Here is a 19,183-nt window from a genome sequence, read left to right on the forward strand (position 1 = left end):
ATATCTCATTTTATGTTCATAAAATATGTTTGAAGTAAAATATCTGGATTTTGTTTTGACAAAAATAATGACTACCTCTTTCCTAGTTAGATTCGGTAGTAGTGTTGAAAAAAACATGTTTTTTTTCCTTGTAATACATCCTATTTATATTGTAAATGGTTTTCTGCCATATTCTCTTAAAATGTTCCTTTTCATGCTGCAACATCTACAATAACAATGATTTATTTCCCTCCAGCAGCAGAAATAGATTAAAATATATGTATACAATTTGGGGAGAACTAGGACTTACTAACTAGTGTGTGTGGGGGGGTGTAGGTAATATTTACCAGGGTGTGCTCACGATGCATTTGGAAGCTTTTAAAAGGCTTTTTGGGGGTGAGTGGGTGGTTTCGGGATAAATAGGAATCATGCTCTGCTGCTCGGATCCCTGCACGGGTACACAGGTGTCCCTGCTGGACCAACTGGTTCACCTCCACCCAGTATAAACATTGTGTTTGTGTGTATGGGTCATTTTCACATAATTCAGCAAATAACGGTAAAGATATGGCCCTGGACTTTCCCTTTATGTGTTACAAAGTTATAAAAATTAATTACTACTGCTTTGTTTGCCACATATTATACTACATTTGGCACCAATTTTAAGAGAAATCTATTTGAGACACAAATACATTGAGAGCCAGTTTATGTTGAATTTGTCCACTCCGTTAGATGTCCAGAATCTAGTGTCACAGTTTATAGGAATGAAAAGTCGGGTTATGATTTATTTGTTTGTCTCTATTTAGAATGTGTTGTTTAGATTTGTTTCAATAGTATTTTCACTCAAGTTGTCTTTGAGAAAAATGCAAAAGAATTGCAACTGCAAACAGTTTTACTGATGTACCTTTCATATCAGTTAGTGTGTCTTTACCGTTATCACATGAGAAATACACCAAAAAAATCACAGTAAATACACCAGGTGGCTGGTGTGGGAGAAGTACCAGGATGTTGTCAGCCATATTGTCAACGCCAGCTAAGCAGAAGCCATGAGAATGAAACTAAAACCAAGGTAAGGACCATACCTGTGAAATGTCGTAACAATTCCATGTCTTTACCGATGTCCTAAAAACTTGGTGAACATAATTACTTTGCTTTTTAATGAACTGGGCATGGTGTATGCATGCAGAACACTATCATTTACTGAGTGCCAAGAAATACCATCTACCAATGTCAAAGGCTGAGGTGGAATGTTGTGTCTTTACCGTTAATAAATTTTGTCTTTACCGTTATAACGGGAAAGACGTATCATATAACGGGAAAGACTAAGTAGAAAAGGTGTATACAATAGATATGTAGAGATGAAATACATATTTTTAAATATACAACAGATATGTAGAGATGACGCTAACATGTTATGCTATGTTTATGTGTATACTAATTCCTGCTTTGATTTGTAAAATTTCCAGAACATGAATCCATTTAAGAAAAAAGGCGGTAAGCCACCTGCGAAAAAATCTAATGCTGCAGCGATGCGCAAATGCAGGGAGAAGATTAAAAATGACCCTGGAGCCTATCACAAATATTTAGAGAAAGAAAGGGAACGATATCAGAAAAGAAAGGCACAAGGAAAGATTCCAAATATTCACAAGCTTTCAGAGAGGGAGCAAAGGCAACTGAGAAGAAAATGGAAGCTCAACCAACGAAAGCAAAGGAGCAAGAAATTCCAACAACTGGAAGAGGATCTGCCAAGCACTCCCCCACCTAGCCCAGATGCTGATGAATTTGGTGAACCACAACCAGGACCATCGCAACCATCAACACAAAAGAAAGCTGGCAGGAGAAAGACGCAAGCCCGGGACCGCAAAGCATACAGAACAATTACCAAGAATAATGCTCAGATCAAGCAATATCAAACTGAAATACGGAAATTGAAAAGAAAGATCAGCAGAATGCAGAATGCTCAGCAGTTGAGTGTTAACGTGATCAGCGATTCTCCAGCATCGAAGGCATATTCCCTCCTTTCCAGCGGGAATAACAACAGGATAAGGAAGGAGCTAACATTCTGCTATGCTATCAAAGATGATCTCAAAGCAAAGGTACTAGCCAGCAAAAAGCGACAAAATGAAAGAAAGGCTATACACGCTGCAGTTGTTGGTCCCATTCTACAAAAGTACAGATTGATCAACAAGGCGAAAGATGATTTGCAGCTGACCAGGCATGGTATAACTAGAAATGTCAACTGTAAATCCCTCTTGCAGCACTCCCGTCAGACACGAAATTATGACTACAGTAAAACTGTGTCTGGGCATGTCAAGAAATTTTTCCTCGAGGACATCAATAGTACCCCTGCAGCTGGCAAAAAAGACACCAAGACAGTGCATAAAGACAAAAGGCAGAAGAGATATCTCAATGACACTTTGCAAAATTTGTATGTCAAGTTCAAGGCTCAAAACCCAGATTTGAAGCTTAGTTATGTGGGGTTCACCAGACGGAAACCGTTTTATTGTGTGCACCCAGATGTGACCGGAAGAGACACAGTCAAGTGCAAGCAGCATGCAAATTTTGAGTTGAAAGCATTAAAATTGCACAACATTGGACTACTTACGTCCCGTAACCCCAGTGACTTACTCTCAGCTGCAACCTGCTCTGTAGAGAGGCATGATTGTATGTTTAGAAACTGTGCTGTCTGCAAGAAATACATCAAAAAGATCTACAGGGATGGAACTGATGACATAAGGCAATCAAAGGAGCAAGTGTTATACCACGAATGGGAGAAGGGAGTAGAGACCAGAATGACAAATAATGGGCCAATTGATGTTGTTGTCATCCAGAAGAAAGAAAAATCTGTCACCATTGCGAAACTCTGTGATGACCTTGAGAAAGACCTTGTGGCTCTTATGGGGCACCAATATCGTATCATTCACCAGTACAAGGAGCTCAGACTAGTAAAATCCAGGTTGTCTGCAGATGCATGTGTCCTCCAGATTGATTTTTCAGAAAATTATGGGTGTAAAGCAACTACAGAAATCCAGGCCATGCATTTTGGGGGAAGCAGGAGACAAATAACTTTGCACACCGCTCATGCCACGTTGGCCAAGGAGGATGGTACAAAATATATCCAATGTTATTGTACTATCAGTCACGATTGTAGACATAATGCCTCTTCTGTGTGGGCCCATCTTGACCCGGTCCTCAGTGATCTCAGAAGTAAGGGGGTCAAGGTGCTTCATGTAGTTTCTGATGGGCCAACTAGCCAGTACAAAAACAAAACGAACTTGCAGCTGATGTGTCTCCTCCCCTTCAGTAAGTACCACTTTGAAAGGGTAACTTGGAACTTCCTGGAGACATCCCATGGGAAGGGCCCAGCTGATGGAATTGGTGCGGCAATAAAGAGAGTTGCAGATAGGCTAGTTGCCAGCGGGACTGACATCCTCAGTTGCACTGACCTCCTGAACAACATGAAGAGATCTGAAGTGAAAATCATTGAAGTCAACACAAAAGACATTAATGACGTAGATAACATAGTACAAAATTTACAGGGCGAAACCATACAAGGCACAATGTTGATCCACCAAGTGATTGTACCTCGAAAAGGTGTGCTGCTGCATAGAAAGCTGTCTTGCTTCTGCAAGACAGACTGTGAATGTCACCCTCCACTACGAAGGCTCCAAGTGAAAGAACCAGACACAGAAACCAAGAAAATTTACAAACCTGCAGTAACCAATGCAGAGAAAACCAAAATGAACAAGAGAGTTGGCACAACACAGAGAAAAAAAGAAAACTTGGCATTGGAAGCACTAGAAGCCAAACTGACAGAGAAGCAATTACAATTATTTCAAAGGAGATTGGAAAATGGATATGACGTTGTACATATGGATCTATCAATTCTGAGTGTTACTGAAAGACAAGAATATGCATATTGGAAATCTTGGAATGCTTTGATGACAAAGGCCTGTCAACAAGGACGTGGGAGCAATGGAAAAGAACCTCTGACGGAGTCAAGTGAGGAAAGTGACAGCGACGACGGAGTTGAGCGAAGTGATGATGAGCAAAGTGAATGGAATGGCAGTGATGACGAGACAAGCATAGCTTGCTACCCAGACTCGCCACCTCATGATGTTGTTCAGGACCAGCCGGCCACCTCCCAGAGCTTACCACCAAGGACTCTTGATGACAGACCAAAGGTACTGCTTTTCACATGAACAATGTTAAAATTGTTACATTTAATGATAACAATATACTTTATTAACCACAAGTGGGACTTTGTTCACAAGCTTTAACAGTAGAAGAGAAATTACAGTACAGTACCATAAACATTATTAAACTGTCTGTTAGATACAGAAACAATTTGGATTATGCCTACAGTAGTACCATTTGTTTGCCAAGAACATGTCATTGCTATGAGAATCAATCTGTTTTTCAGGACCTGACCTACCAAGTTGCTGCCCTTACAGATACCCAGGACCGACAAGACATCCTTGAGGACCAGCCAGCTCGCCAAAAGGATCAGCCAGCTAATGAGGTTGGCTCTGGTTTTTAAATTGTGCATGCATTTTGCTGAATGTTTGAGGTTCTTACCCTTCTGCTCTTGCACAGTTAAAGTCAGGGTGGTAAAATTGCTGAAAATGTTGACTTTATCAAACAGAGATGGTGCTGTGACATTGATTTAACATTATAGACCATTACGTGAAGATGGACAAAATTGAATGTTATAAAAGAGTTGTTTGGAACAACAGTCTTACATGACGAAGAAAAGATGTCAGTGCTATTATTCATCAAGCAGCCATTTACTTTAATTTAATCTCACTCCCTATTTATATATGTAACAGCTTAATTCAATCACCTTGTCTCTTGTCAATACTGTACCAATTTGACGTGAATATAATAATATATAATGATTTGTGCTTTCTTTCAGCATGGAGCATCAGTATCTTGTGACAGAGAACATTTGTCACCTGTCCAGATCAGGCCCTTCGCTAATAAGGCAGCACTCTCTGATTATGACAGCCTGGAAGAATCTACTGAAATCTTTCCTATCGAAGATGAAGTCAGTACCACAAATCTGAAGTTAGGTGATTTTGTTCTTGTGAAGTATTGCGGGAAAAAGTCCGTTCAACATTTTGTGGGAAAGATCATTCAAAACTTTGATGAAGATGATGAAGCTCTGGTGCAATTTATGCGTCGCAAGTCCAGTGTTATGAAAAAACCTTTGTTTGTGTATCCTGAAATGGATGACTTGGATGACATACACATAGACAATATTGTTATGAGATTGCCACCTCCTACAACAACAGGAGGAACCTCACGCACTGGAAAGCAGCATGTTTTTGATGTAGACCTAGGGAACTACAACTGTTAAGATTGTGCACTCAAGTATCCTATCATTTGATCATTGCTAACTTTGATTATATTGGCAACTTCTTTATCATTTGTCAGTATTAGCTTAAGATGTTTAGGCTTTAAGACAATTTCATGTTGTTGACAGTAAATCTGTATTTACAATTTCTTCCGTAAGACCGTATATATGTGTTCGAGTTGTATTACAATAAAGTTTACAGATATTAATCAATGTGTATATTTTATTTTTGCAGGGCTTTAAGAAAAAAGAAAAAAAAAAACAAATTTTTTTTATTGAATTTGACTTCAAAGTTTCCCCGGCAGATATCCCAATATAAGGGCTGGGGTACACTGTTACCATCATTTTACTGAAATTGCAACTAAGAGTACTTTATATAATTGCCACTAGTTCTTAATGGCCTTTTCCACACTACTGATACCCACAACAAAACACATAAAGGTCTTAGTTTTTCCCTGACATAGACTGAAGTTTCACCATACTGTCTTTTCCGTTATGCTTGGTCTTTACCGTTTTTGGAATAACGGGAAAGACCAATCCATATTTTTTAAATTTTAATTAATTATGTTTTCATTAAAGTTCCAGCTAAGATATTTCCAGGCAGTGCTAGTGTTGCTAATTAGAGATAATCAGAATGCTTGAATTGCATTTTGTAAATTATTCATTTTCTGAAAGTGTCTTTACCGTTATTTGCTGAATTATGTGAAAATGACCCGTATACGCGTGAGTGAGTGTGCACGTTCACAACAGGGGAGAAGACATGAGAAGAATAGCACAGGCCTCTGAACAAGCACGTGTTCCGAGAAAGGAAAATGCGTAGACGAGGGGAAAAGAGGCCACTTTGTTTCCCTGAAAATTACAAACGAGACGTACCGGAGTTGCATTCACTGATGTTGATTGTATATAAATACTATATAATGCCTCCTACACCACCATATGTCTCTCTCTCTCTCGCTTTCGCTCTATCTCTAGTAATCAAATGCAGTGGTAGCAGGTCAGGGCCATTAAGATCTCCCCTGCTGGGCCTGAATCGGACAGAAACACTGCTGTACATTTACCACTTAAATGCTAATATTTTTCAATGACTGCCATTTGTTTTCTTCTTTTTATTTAGCATTTCTTTCTGCTGTACAGTTAAATGAAAGAATTGTATTAGTTTTGTTTCGATATTTTTGCATGCGAGTCGAATCCAATTCACGTGGTTTTGTTGATGTGCCGACACTGAGTCCAGATCTAATACCAGGGAAATGTATTAACGAGGGGAAAATAGAAGATTCAAATGTCTTATTTCCCCAATTTGGAATAAGATATCAAACATTAAAGCTAAACATTACAGCTATATATAAGAGGGTGAAACCATTCTTTGGGGGGTTGAAGTCACACCATTCTTTTTTAAGCCAGTATACCCAGTGTCCTAGGAAGACAAGCTTCTTGCCACTTTCTTATTTTAATGCTTGTTATGACAGCGTCATTATGTAAATAATGTCAATTTAGTGCAAAGTTGACATTTTTCAAAATGTCTTTGTGTAGACACTTAATGGCCTAATGATTCATGTTCATGACAGGTGTCATGTCATTATTCTGAGAGTCTTACGACACTGTCATAAGAAACATTCATATTAACTGTTACCGTAGCAGATGTTGTGAGATCATGTGAGTGACATAAGGTCTGTCTGTCAGATAATCCCTCTCTGTTTTTATAATTGCTTCCATTGTGAGCCGTGTCAATCGTGATTGTCCACTCCAGTAAAAGAGTAGTAATTTGATTTTAAGACTAAGTCAGTCAGTTCAATGTAGTCTCAATCAATGAACGAGAATGTCTCCTGCTACTACTCTTAAAAAAGACAGCAGTGACACTCAGTGGACTTTTCTTAGTTTGCAGATGCATGCTTTTAACTTCACAAAAAAGCAATATTGTCGACTGATGTCTAAAATGGTTCTACATCCGAGATCCAAATATTGAAGTATACACAACAAACCTCCCCTTTTGGGTCCCCTAATAAGTGCACTTTATGTTTTTTTTGGTGCAATGAAAAATTATTGCAAAGCAATATTTTGAACAAAGTGGGTACATAGCTGGTAGTAATAATATTTAGCAAAATATCACCTGTTAGGCCATTTTTAGGCAACTTCAGACATAAGAGTAAACCACTTGGGAATGGACCAAAAAAGTTGTAACTGGTATTAGGTGAAAATATATGAAGAACTTGTATTATGCTCAATGCTGGGGGTTGGTACTCAAATAGTAATATACATTCTTAAAATTCTTCCTGAGATAAGAGCAACATTAAGATACATGTTTACGCCACCTTCAATTTCAATCATTTTGTCTTTAGATACAATAAACCCGAATCCCAAGGTATAAAACTATATGAATGATTACCCTATTTGGGAATTGAACTTCACTTTTGCGGTATTGCTGTTTTTCCACCTAAGTGTAGTATTCTGTTATCTTGCATACCCCAAAACTGCATGCATCTCAGACCGGGTAAGATCACGGATGAAGAGTCGGATTAACAGGGCGATTTCCGTCTGAAATGTGTTGATTTGATGTAATAATGATGATCAGTATGACGATCCAGTGATGGCATACTGTTGTCATGGAGATTCATCTGCCCCAGGAAGATATTTGCAGCCGCAGCCATCGATTTGAAATTGAGATGTTTCCATGGCAACTTGCATTATGAAGCCAATCTGTTGACAGGAAGTGCACTCTTGGGTCTTCTTGGACCTACTTTCATGTACAAACACAATGGCCAAAAGCACTGCTTTCTCTTCTTGCTCAAATACAAAAAAACTGCTCTCAATTTTACATGTACTCTGTCCCAATGATGCTGGCCAAAGAGAACCTGCTTAAAATTTGTTTGAACTTAACTTTCAGTTATGTCCCTCTCCTCCCTGTCTTCCCTTCTTGCTCAGCAGCCACTGCATGAGGGCCAAATAGATGACACAGCTCAGAAAAATCAGGATAGGTATCAGCTGTGAGCCTAAAACTTTGAAAAACAAACAAAAAACCCTCTTTCATTACGTTTTTCATAAGCAATTTTCATGAAGAACTATCTTTTATAGATGAATAAGTGCTCCTGGAAATTTTGCCCAAGGACAAAACGAGGGACAACTTGTGTGTGAGATATGAAGATCTGCACAGAGGACAGTTAATCAAATATTTTTGGAACAAATATCAAATGGATGTAAAATGGATGGATGAGGATGCACAATATTTTTTATATTTACCTCATCCATCTTCATCCACTTTCCCCTTCATCTTTTCTGCCTCTCACATTTATTCATGCCACTTATTGGTGTGCCTCTAAATACCAGCAGAGGGGAGCATGGCATCATTTTCCCACAAATGCTCAAACAATAAATTCATTCATATAACTAATGAGGTATAATTTTTGTATTACATGTACCAAAAAAAATAAACATACAAAAAACTGCTCTCAATTTTACATGTACTCTGTCCCAATGATCCTGGCCAAAGAGAACCTGTTTAAAATTAGTTTGAACTTAACTTTCTGTTATGTCCTTCTCCTCCCTGTCCATTATTACCACTCTTTTTAGTATTTAAAAAAATACTTTTAACGAATCATTACAGTGGACTCCTATCAGAAATCGACACTTAAGACCTTTGACTCTTTATAGGGCAAGTATTTATTTTTGATAAGATTAACAGTTATCGTTGAAGTTGGTTTTGTATTTTTTAAATATATCTTTTATGATTATAAATACCTATTAATCTTGATAATATGACTAAAAACAGAAATAGAGACTGATTATGACCTCATAACACTCAAATTCTAAATATTCTTTCATAATATTTAACTCAATACGTGGCATTGATAGTGATGAAGTAAATCTCATAAGTCAATCATTTCCCATACCGCATTACCTCACATGCCTCGCAGGGTGCCGGAGCCTATCCCAGGTCGCCAGACAATCGCACGGCACGCGAAGTCAAGCAGCCATTCACATTCACACTCATACTTAAAAACAATTTAGTATCCAACCAAACTAGCATGCATGTTTTTGGGATGTGGGAGGAAACTCAGGGAAAACTAACTCCACACGGGAATCCAGACCGCAGCAGGGATTGAAACCTGGATCTCAGAACTGTGAGGCAGACATGCGAACCACTCACCACCATGCCGCCAAGCAATATATTTCAAAAATAGAAACGCAAACCAAGATTGCCCTTGCAAACACCAAAGAATTTACCCGATGGGCCATGATTGCACTTGAAGTGTATTGCTACTTCACCAAATGCAATTAGTGCTAAATGGGGCACGGAGACCTGATGGACAGCTTGTTTTCATGAATTTTGACACATCAACCTACAGCCATTGCAGGTCATGTGTGTGAGGCCTCTTCCATTGCACTTGCATTGACACAATAATTGCAAAGTGTTATCACTAAGTCTCTGCGAGTGGCGTTAGTGATGAACAGTCATACTTCATTATGCCTGGAGGAGCCGTCACTTCTCCACAGGAAGGAAAGAAATTGGTCACAATACGCTCTTGTTGTGACAACCTTTTAATTAAGAACCTTGGATACCGATTGTCATACATGTGTGTATGTGCACTGGCAGGCATCCACAGCATTTGTTCATACACACACATACATGCACATACACACACAGGCTCCATAATTACACTGGTCTATTCAGCAGCAGTCTGTGCGTCACTACAAACGTCATGTTAAAGTCACAGCAGTTGGAAAAAGAGAAAGAGGAGGAAGACTGTGGACGAGTGATGTCATTCGCTTTCACATACAAGGTGGATCATGGAGACGAACTGGTCTGAGATAGGTGACGGCGTTTTATTCTCGTTAGAAGTGCTGAAAGTGAAACATGGCATTCTGGGGCAAGATAAAGACTTTTTGGAAACTTCAGTTGAAATACATGGGCAAATTGTATCAAGAAAATTCACTCCATGCTAGTTAATAATTTGCCACTATCTTGTGGAATCTAACAGAACACATGCAGGATTCAGGAATGGCATACGTACTTTACAGTCAAGAAAAGAGTCAATACATTTTTGAAAAATAAGGGAAACAAAAACAAAAGAAACTGCGAGTTCTATCGTAAAATACTGCCAGCTTTGGTTGCCTAGAATTTACAGTTAAAACAAACAAGAACATTTCAAAATACAAAAATAATTGATACATTGCTGCAAATTGTACGATCGATTTTTCATAGATTTAAAAATAACTAATTACTATTATGAAATAACATTTAATTCTGCATTTACATTATGAATGAGCTAATAAGTAACAGTGAGGCAGACCAACCGCGCAGTGCAGATCGGACCCCAGAGTGGGCTGCTTCTGGCCCCGGGGGCCATATGTCTGACACCCCTGTTTTATCCTATATTCTAAGCCCAAGCACCCACAATTTTACACGCTAAAACTGTGTTCTCTACTGGCTGGGGCCACGATCTAAGCACCCCCTAACTTCCGTCTCTTCTACATATATTTATTTTAATGGGAGTGAATATGGAATTGGCGGAGATCGAATGATTAGCCCATCGGTCTCTCAGGTTGTGGGTTCGATCCCAGGTCGGTCATCTCTGAGGGGAGTTTGCATGTTCTCCCCGGGCTTGTGTGGGTTTTCTCCGGGTACTCTGGTTTCCTCCCACATGCAGAGTAGGCTGGTTGAACACTCTAAATTGCCCCTAGTTATGAGTCTGAGCATGAGTGGTTGTGCTTTGTCTCTTCGTGAGGATGAGGGGTTCAGAAAATGAATGAATATGGATCTTTAATTGGAAAATCCAGGTCGGAGACCATCACCTGCCCACTGGACAAGCATTACGGAGTAAGATACCAGTGACGTGTCCTGCCTTCTGGATCCATGCATCCAATCAGGGAAGTGGGAGAGAGTACTGGAACAAGAGTAGAGAGAGGGAGTCTACTTGGCACGATGCACTGAGTGTGACAGTGTGATTTCAGCAGCACCAGAGGAGGATTTTACATGCTGTGTGGGGAGGATAAAAGGAGCAATCTGGACATTGTCTTTTTTTCTTTTTCTCCCCCCTCCACACCTTGTGTAGCCTGCACCCAAGTACCCTCAAGGATATTTCTGTCTTCCCCAACCAGACATACCCCCACCCCCACCCCCTGCAACTCTTTCCCCTTGATTGGTTGCACTCCTCCCCACAGCCGACCTGGGCTCGGGACGTGGGGGCTTCTCGGCGCGCCTTGGCTGAGATTCACAACCCGAAATGAGCGCTCAGACGGCTGGGACTGGGGCTCGGCGGTGGAGCTACAAGGGCTGGATGTTGTCCCTGTGGCTGACTCTGGTCGGGCTGCAGGTGGGCTCCGGGGACCCCTGGTTGTCCTCCGAGGCATGCCCGCCCTCCTGCGTCTGCAGCAACTCCAGAATCTCCTGTGTGGAGCCCGAGAAGGGCATTAGCGCCTTCCCCATCCTGCAGAGCGAAGCGGAGATGGAGAACATCACAGACATGTGAGGTTGATTTTCTCTTACCAATCCATACGCGCCTCCGCTGCTTGTCATCTGACGTCTGCCGCCCATAAAGCACACATCTGAATTTATGATCCACATTTAATCACGCACTAATCATTTTTCCCCCAAGCACGACTCGATTCAAGGTGTATAACGCAAATTCAACATTGCATACAGTCCCATCCTTATTTATTTTCATTTTTTAGGTAGGAAGATGGCCCTTCTACCTTTTTGCATGTTTTTGCCATTCTTCATGGGGTTTAGTCCAGCTTTTATCCACATTCCCAAAACACATTAGGTTATTTGAAGAACCTGGATTGTTGATTATTGAATAGATTTTGAGCATGGCTGGTTGTAAAATGCATCTTCCTCGACCAATATAGGGTCTACAGTCATGTCACCAAAAGTCATTTGAGTGGAGCGTAAACTCACCCGCAACCTTATAGAATGAAGAGAAGCCTCTGGAGTCAATGGATAGATTTAATTTCAATATAACCTCTTTATTCATGTGATTTGACAGAGCTCCAGCCATGCAGTGTACCCTGCCTAAATATTAGCAGAGACTCTGGATGATTGACAATTTGTGAAGGCCATCGGCCAGTGAGCAGAAAATAAAAGCCTTTGACTTTGACAAGAAGGAAAAAAAATAGTGTTGCAATGTTCGTCATGATCAGGAACAAGTGAGCGTGATTCAAAAATGATAAAACTATAGGACAAACATCATAAAAGGTTATGTAAATTGGTGAGAGTGTGTAAAGTGGAGATGGGGACTGTTATCTAACTTTGCGACGGATAAATTGTCAGTTATCACTTTCTGCCAGAGATAAATGCTGAATCTTTGTTCATCAAAGTCCTTGCATGGCAAAGTGATAAATTGGTTTATTTAACCTTATCATGCACAAATTATGAGAATAGTTATTATTTTAACCCTTAGAAGGCACTCATTTAATTGATTGGTTACTATTAACAGCGCAAGACGTTCAATCCATTTTGACTGACTGACCGTTGTCCCCTCTAGTCAAAATGAATTGGACGTCAAGAGCTGTCCATTGCACTGAAACATGACTAAATTTATAGCCAGTCTCTCCGGTATAAATGAATTGGATGTCTATTGCCATCAAGGGAGTCCGTTTTATAGTGGAACCTTTTCATAATCACTGTGTAATTAATGTATGTTTGATTAACATTGTATGAATTTACATATGTATTTATAATTATAAATGCATGAGAATAAGCGGCATGGAAAATAGATGAATGAATAATACTTGCTAATATGCGTGACCGGTCGTTTGGTCGCCATCCTTTTGTCGCCGGACTTTTGGTCGCAGTCTTTTGGTCGCCCGGACTCAAACAACGGGCGACCAAAAGACCGGCGACCAAAAGACCGACGACAAAACAAGGTAAAACAACACGGTCTACGCATCAATAAAAGCCAACAATGGCCCTGAGCAGTTTCACTGAGCGGACGTGTGAGTGTATAAGAGTTTGTATGTACATGAGTTGTCCCCTTAGGAAGGGACGTCAGTCAGGGTCTTAAAAAGTTCTCCAACAAAAAACAATAAAACTACTGGAAATTTGGAGCTTTTCTTTAGCCTAATAATTAATAGGGCATTAAGTATGACTAAATAATAATTCGCAGTTTGTATTTAGGGAATTTGAGCAACAATTTTAAATGGTAATTATCAATAACCTTCCGGCCCACCAAACATCCAGCGACCAAAAGTCCGGCGATCAAACGACCGAGTACCTAAAAGTCTTAAGTGTCAAGGGGAAAATGTTTTATGCTTTTTTTTTACTTACCATTTTTTTACTTACCTGCTCTATGAAGGGTTAAACGTCTTTTAAACCAACTTTTGAAAAGCTGTCTACTGTATTGACCACTGTCCCTAAAAGGGTTCAAATAATACGTTTTAATAAAGTTATATAACATGAAGATTTAATGTAGTTTTTTGTTTTTATTTATATCCTATAATTTACTATTTCATTATTTTTATCTTTATCTTCCTCTCTACTGCAGTTTCCCTTACACAAACACATAAAAAAGTTCATCTTAAAGTCATCCCGCTAAAATCTCACACAAAACAATGGAACCAAATTGACTTGGAACAATGCTGAAAAACACCTGCAAATGTGTTTATTACTGTATATAGGGTCATTATAGTGTTGCCTCTTGTTGAATTCTACTTTTGTGAAGCTTTTTTTCAAACCTTTTCAGCTTCACACCACCACACTCCAAATACCTGAAGGCAGTTCACACACTCCTTAAAACTGTACACGAAAAAGCACCTCATTAAATTTGATCGTGCTAATGCATATTAAACGTAGACCATGTTCCATCTCCCCTCCTCAATATGTGAAGTACCATAACATCCCTCAATCATTTTTATGACATTCAACATGATAGAGTAGGTGCACTTTTTCTCCACACTCAATTTAAAAAACAAATAAAAAATCCTTGAATCATATCGAAATCCAAAATAACATGGGAAGATATGGAACAATGTTATTTTTTTATTTTTATGAACAAGGCGGATATTTGCACACCAATCTTTAGGGATTAAATTTCTGCAGTTTGCCATCAATCATATCTCCAACAGTGTCCAAACCTTTTGAAAAATTCATCATCCTCAATACACCAGCAGAGTTGAGGAATCTGCACAAAACAACAAGTATATTTATGCACTAAGATGAAAAAATGTTTTAAATGTTGTGAATGTGTTCAGCTGGCTTGTTAAATCCCATTAGAAGGAGTTATATTTTCAATGTATGTATACATGCATGCTATCCAGATGCCCTAGTGAGTATACAATAGGGACAAGGACACTTATTTTCTTTATGTTCTGACATTGATCCTTACAGTGTTCGTTCCTTAGTGTCAAAAGTAAGAGCTTGTTAAAGGCTTCACAATCAATTGTAGCAAAAAAAAGCCTCCTCAGTGAACCTCTTTGCTGAGGGACATGCTTTTCTTTGTATGCATGCATGTGCCTGTCCTCCCTACACCCATTTTTACACTTTGACTGCTAATTATACGCCTTTTATCAGCGGCGCTTTGTCTCGCACGGGAATATTTGCTTGCCGGAACAAATGAGGCGGCTGCCTGACACACTGTTTGTATCCCCCGACAGTTACATCGCCAACCAGAGCAGCTTCTCGTCCATCAATGACAAAGACCTGCACTACTACAAGAACCTCAAGAACCTGTGAGTATATGGCAGCGGAGTTGTAGATATCACTGATTTGCTGAATGCATTGCGGTCACGGGTAGTGAACATTGGTTAGCGCATTTGCTCTACGGTTCTGCGGTGGATATGGATACTCCTGTTTGGAGTTTGAATGTTAACCCTGTGTTTCTGTGGGTTTTCTCATAATTTCTCATGAAACTCACATCACAATTAAGGTACAGATATTGTAGTACGGTTAGGTCACGGGTGTCACACTCAGGTTGGTTCAAGACCAGATTCAACCCAACTAAATCTCAAGTTGGTCAGACCAGTTGATTTTTGCCCAAAAAGGTTAACCTACTTGTTGCCATTGATAACCCTTAGACTTCCAATCAGGGGCTAATGAATGTTCATCAGCCAGTTTAAGTGAATTGGATATCTATTGGTGTCCTAGGCAGTCAATGAGTTAATTTAGTGTCTTTTCCTTGTCATTTCAGGGTATTTACAGGTCACTCCTGTAAATTTTGGCTAATTTCCTATTGGTTTTAGGGGGAATTTCTGTGCTGCTTTCTGTTAATTTGTCACTTTAGGCTGATTAGGCCAAAAAACAATACACATCCTGGTTTCCACCTTTTCAACCTGCTGCCCCAGGCTCTACAGGACCATACAAGTCAAAATAAACAGACTCAGAGACAATTTCTTCCTAAGAGCTGTCACCGTACTCAACTCATTTTGGGCATTTTAAGGTTCCTTGTTAGCTCATTGGCTTGTCATAAATGAGGCACAATAAAGTGGTTGGCATATTACCAGACCTAGAGGCAAATAAAGGCAACCACTGATTGGTCTGAGTGGATGTGACCCAGTGAGCAGGAACCTGGGTGAACCTGAGGGGGAAAAAGGACCTTGATTTGTCATAGTAGGTCACAAACTGTAAATGCTGAGAAGAAAGTGTTGTTTTGTGTTTACCACTTGTGTACTACGCAAATATGATTGTTGTTGTGTTTGCAGAACGGTGACCAACAGCAGACTGACTTACGTCTCCAAGCTGGCGTTTCAGAACAACATCAAATTACAGTATCTGTGAGTACAAACAAATAAAAACTAAATACTCAGAAGTATACAAATTGCTTTTTTCTTTTACAATCAATATTTCAATTCTATTTTTTACCTTGAAGGAAAATAATGTAGTAACCATATTGTCTCATCTGAAAATTCAAATATCATCATATGATTGGCAGGAATCTGAAAGACAACAACCTGTCATCCCTATCCTGGACCATATTCCGCCGCCTCAACATCTCTTACATGTGAGTTGAGTCCTGGATTTCCGCATTGAGTGTACATAAATTAAGGGTCATCTATGAAACTGTCTTAGGAAGCTTTTGCAATACAAATACGGCACATTTAAAAAAAAAAAACTTTCTAGTCTAGTTCTTCTCACCATCCTTGACTGTCTGCATTAAGCATGCAGTGTGTGTATATGTGTATGCGTGAATCCGTATGTAGGGTCCTGACAGGAAACCCTCTGCACTGCTCCTGTGAGAACATGTGGATCAAACTGTGGCTGGGAGAGGAAGCAGACATTCAGGAGCTGCGCTGTATTGAGGACGGTGGAGGACGCAGCCTGCTGTCCAGACTCAAACTCCTGAATTGTGGTGAGGGCACTAAATCTCACACACTTTCGTGTCTCCATAGTCCTGTAGGTGGCAGTAATCTGCAAACATACTGCACTTAGAAAAAGTTTTTTAACAACACAAAAATTCATCTTAAGTGGATGACACACTGCCACCAATGGGACACGGTCTCTTTTTAATATTTATCTTATTTAATGTGTCTATAAGTGATCCACCAGACGAGATTGAGATTTTGATGTATCTACTGCAGAGAAAGTTAAGACAAAGTTCTCCCTGTAGGAATGTTTTGTACAATGGAAAATATTAGAGCGCTAAAACTGCAACACAAAAAAATTGATCACTGATTAAAAAACACACACAAAAACATCGTTATTTACAATACAAGCAGTTGTGACATCAATTTAAGCACTGCACAGCTCACCGCAGACCCACAAGCTTTTCCTTCCCTTATTGCTTATGATGCTGGAATATTTAAACGGCCACATTTACGCACTATTTATTTGTCTCTTTATGAATTTTTCATGAATCACTCTATTTTAAACGCTGTCCATGCACAGGATTCAATTACAACTCAGCTTGGTTTTATATTCACTTCTGATTGGTTTACATTCACTAACAATTGCTCCTATGTGTAATAATGGACGTAAAAATAAGCACTGTGACTATGCCAAAACGGAAAATACAGTCTTTTCAGTAACATTTTAACATTATTCAGTGATACAAATGTAATAAGAAGTTAAACAAAACACTCAATCAAGTGTAAAGAAGACTGAGAAAAGGCATGAAAGTATAAGGGTTTATGTTCAAATGTTCTAGACTTCACTTAATTAGAAACATTGTGATCTTAATCAATAAACATGCATGAAAACTTCAAGATGTATAAGAAACACTTTGAGCATTTGTAAAGATCCTTCAGTTGAAGTCTGAAAAAGGCTCCTGCAACCGAAGTAACAAACTAAATAACTAATCCATCTTGAAACAGGGTGAAAGACAAACTATACCTTGGATGGCTCGCAACTTGCCAGTCTATGACATTGCACCAAAAAAAGGAAAATAAAGGCCACATTCACATGGAAATCAATCAAATGTACAACCACACCACCAGTCACGCTATTTTAATTCCAACTGTGATTTTATCCAAGTCAGGCACTATTGACAGCAGAATGAGTACAATCCATGATTGCTCGAGGCAGTTGGAATACAGCAGCGTAAACAGTGCCTGTGGGAAGCTAATTTTAATGTCATTTATAATTCTTATTGATCCTTCTCCCTCCTCCTCTGGCCCATGAGTGTAGGTTATTTTCAGCATTGGGGGAATACCACCTCTCCTCCCTCTGGCGGAGTGACACATGAGGATGGCACGGTCTGGTCAAAGGCCCTAGGCTGTCGGGGTTAAAACGAGAACTTGAAAAGGTCCAGATGGATGTTAGCCTTTGCTTTATCATGGTGTTTGTCTGTCAACTCGCATGTTCTTCTGTCCGTCTATTCACTTGTCAGTAACCGTGCCCTCGGGCCTACATTTATCTGACACAGGCCTCACTCCCTTTGGTGCAGCAGTACTGATAAAGTGTTTTTTTTTTGTCCTGCCAATTTAGAAAATAGCACTAGTTTGTGTGAAATACTGCTGTCCCAGTAATTTAAATAGGATAATATAGTAAACGCCTGCCTTAGATACAGCAAACAACTACTGCATGTCAGAAAAGAAAACCTTATCTTAGTTCTCAAATATTATTGTTTATCGCAATAATTCATTGAATGGTGTCTTTGCCTCTAATATTAGATGCCTTTATACTTCTATCTCTCTATCCATTTACTGTAATATAAAACCACAGGAAGTTTGGAGTCAAGAGTCGTACTTTGAACCGCAAGCAGATGCAGTACACTACTTTTCCTTTTTATTTCATCTTTCTCTAACAGTAGTAATTTACAATCTTCTACTTCAATCAGGCATCTACTTGTATTACTATAGAAGATTATTGATATTGTTGCACCCTGCATTTTATCTTGAAACACTTGAAACACAGGGAGAAATAGTCACAATAGTGATTCGTTGTTGCTTCCTCAATCCAGTTTACTGGTATATTTATCAACATATATATATATATATATATATATATATATATATATATATATATATATATATATATATATATATATATATATATATATATATATATATATATATATATATATAACAATTACACCCGTTCAATATACGGTCATAACTTGTTTTATCTTTTCTTTTTACAACTTCGAGAAGTCCTTCTCAACTATTCAGCAGGGTAAACGATTAAATATCAATAACATAAATTCCTTGCATAACCGTCATAGACACTCTACTAATAATGGTAACGGTAATGGCGGCCGAAGGTAGCGTACTGAATGTTACATACATGTGCATGACCCGGGACTCGCACATTCAAAAGTAAATAAACATTACTAAACATTATCTTCTCTCTCACTCGCTAAACAATGTATATTGCAAACCACAAACTCAACCGGCCTCTACAACAACCAGCATACCTTGAAACACAGGGAGAAATTATCACAATAGTGATTCGTTGTTGCTTCTTCAATCCAGTTTACTGGTATGAAG

The 19,183-nt window shown here is 39.1% G+C and overlaps 2 protein-coding genes across 5 annotated transcripts in view; both read left to right on the forward strand.

The window, feature by feature from the left end:
* The first annotated feature begins 502 nt into the window (after nt 1-502).
* Nucleotides 503-5,541, forward strand: LOC144074568 (uncharacterized). Of its 2 annotated transcripts, XM_077601061.1 has the most exons (4): nt 505-1,045; nt 1,443-4,160; nt 4,400-4,498; nt 4,892-5,541. In XM_077601061.1, the coding sequence occupies exons 2-4, from the start codon at nt 1,446-1,448 to the stop codon at nt 5,333-5,335; spliced, it is 3,258 nt and encodes a 1,085-aa protein (XP_077457187.1). In that variant the 5' UTR covers nt 505-1,045; nt 1,443-1,445; the 3' UTR covers nt 5,336-5,541. The 2 variants fall into 2 exon arrangements, with proteins under 2 accessions (XP_077457188.1, XP_077457187.1); XM_077601062.1 differs by having other exon boundaries at nt 503-4,160; nt 4,431-4,498; nt 4,892-5,200.
* A 5,733-nt stretch (nt 5,542-11,274) lies between these two features.
* The window catches only part of ntrk2a (neurotrophic tyrosine kinase, receptor, type 2a), a 55,595-nt gene continuing 47,686 nt past the window's right edge, over nt 11,275-19,183 (forward strand). For all 3 annotated transcript variants that reach the window (XM_077600623.1, XM_077600624.1, XM_077600625.1), the window contains exons 1-5: nt 11,275-11,792; nt 14,918-14,992; nt 15,962-16,033; nt 16,192-16,260; nt 16,460-16,608. In XM_077600623.1, coding sequence (XP_077456749.1) covers nt 11,551-11,792; nt 14,918-14,992; nt 15,962-16,033; nt 16,192-16,260; nt 16,460-16,608 — 607 coding nt within the window. In that variant the 5' untranslated portion in view covers nt 11,275-11,550. The remainder of the gene's footprint in view (nt 11,793-14,917; nt 14,993-15,961; nt 16,034-16,191; nt 16,261-16,459; nt 16,609-19,183) is intronic.

This window comes from Stigmatopora argus, chromosome 5 (assembly GCF_051989625.1).
Source record: "Stigmatopora argus isolate UIUO_Sarg chromosome 5, RoL_Sarg_1.0, whole genome shotgun sequence".
Lineage (NCBI taxonomy): Eukaryota > Metazoa > Chordata > Actinopteri > Syngnathiformes > Syngnathidae > Stigmatopora > Stigmatopora argus.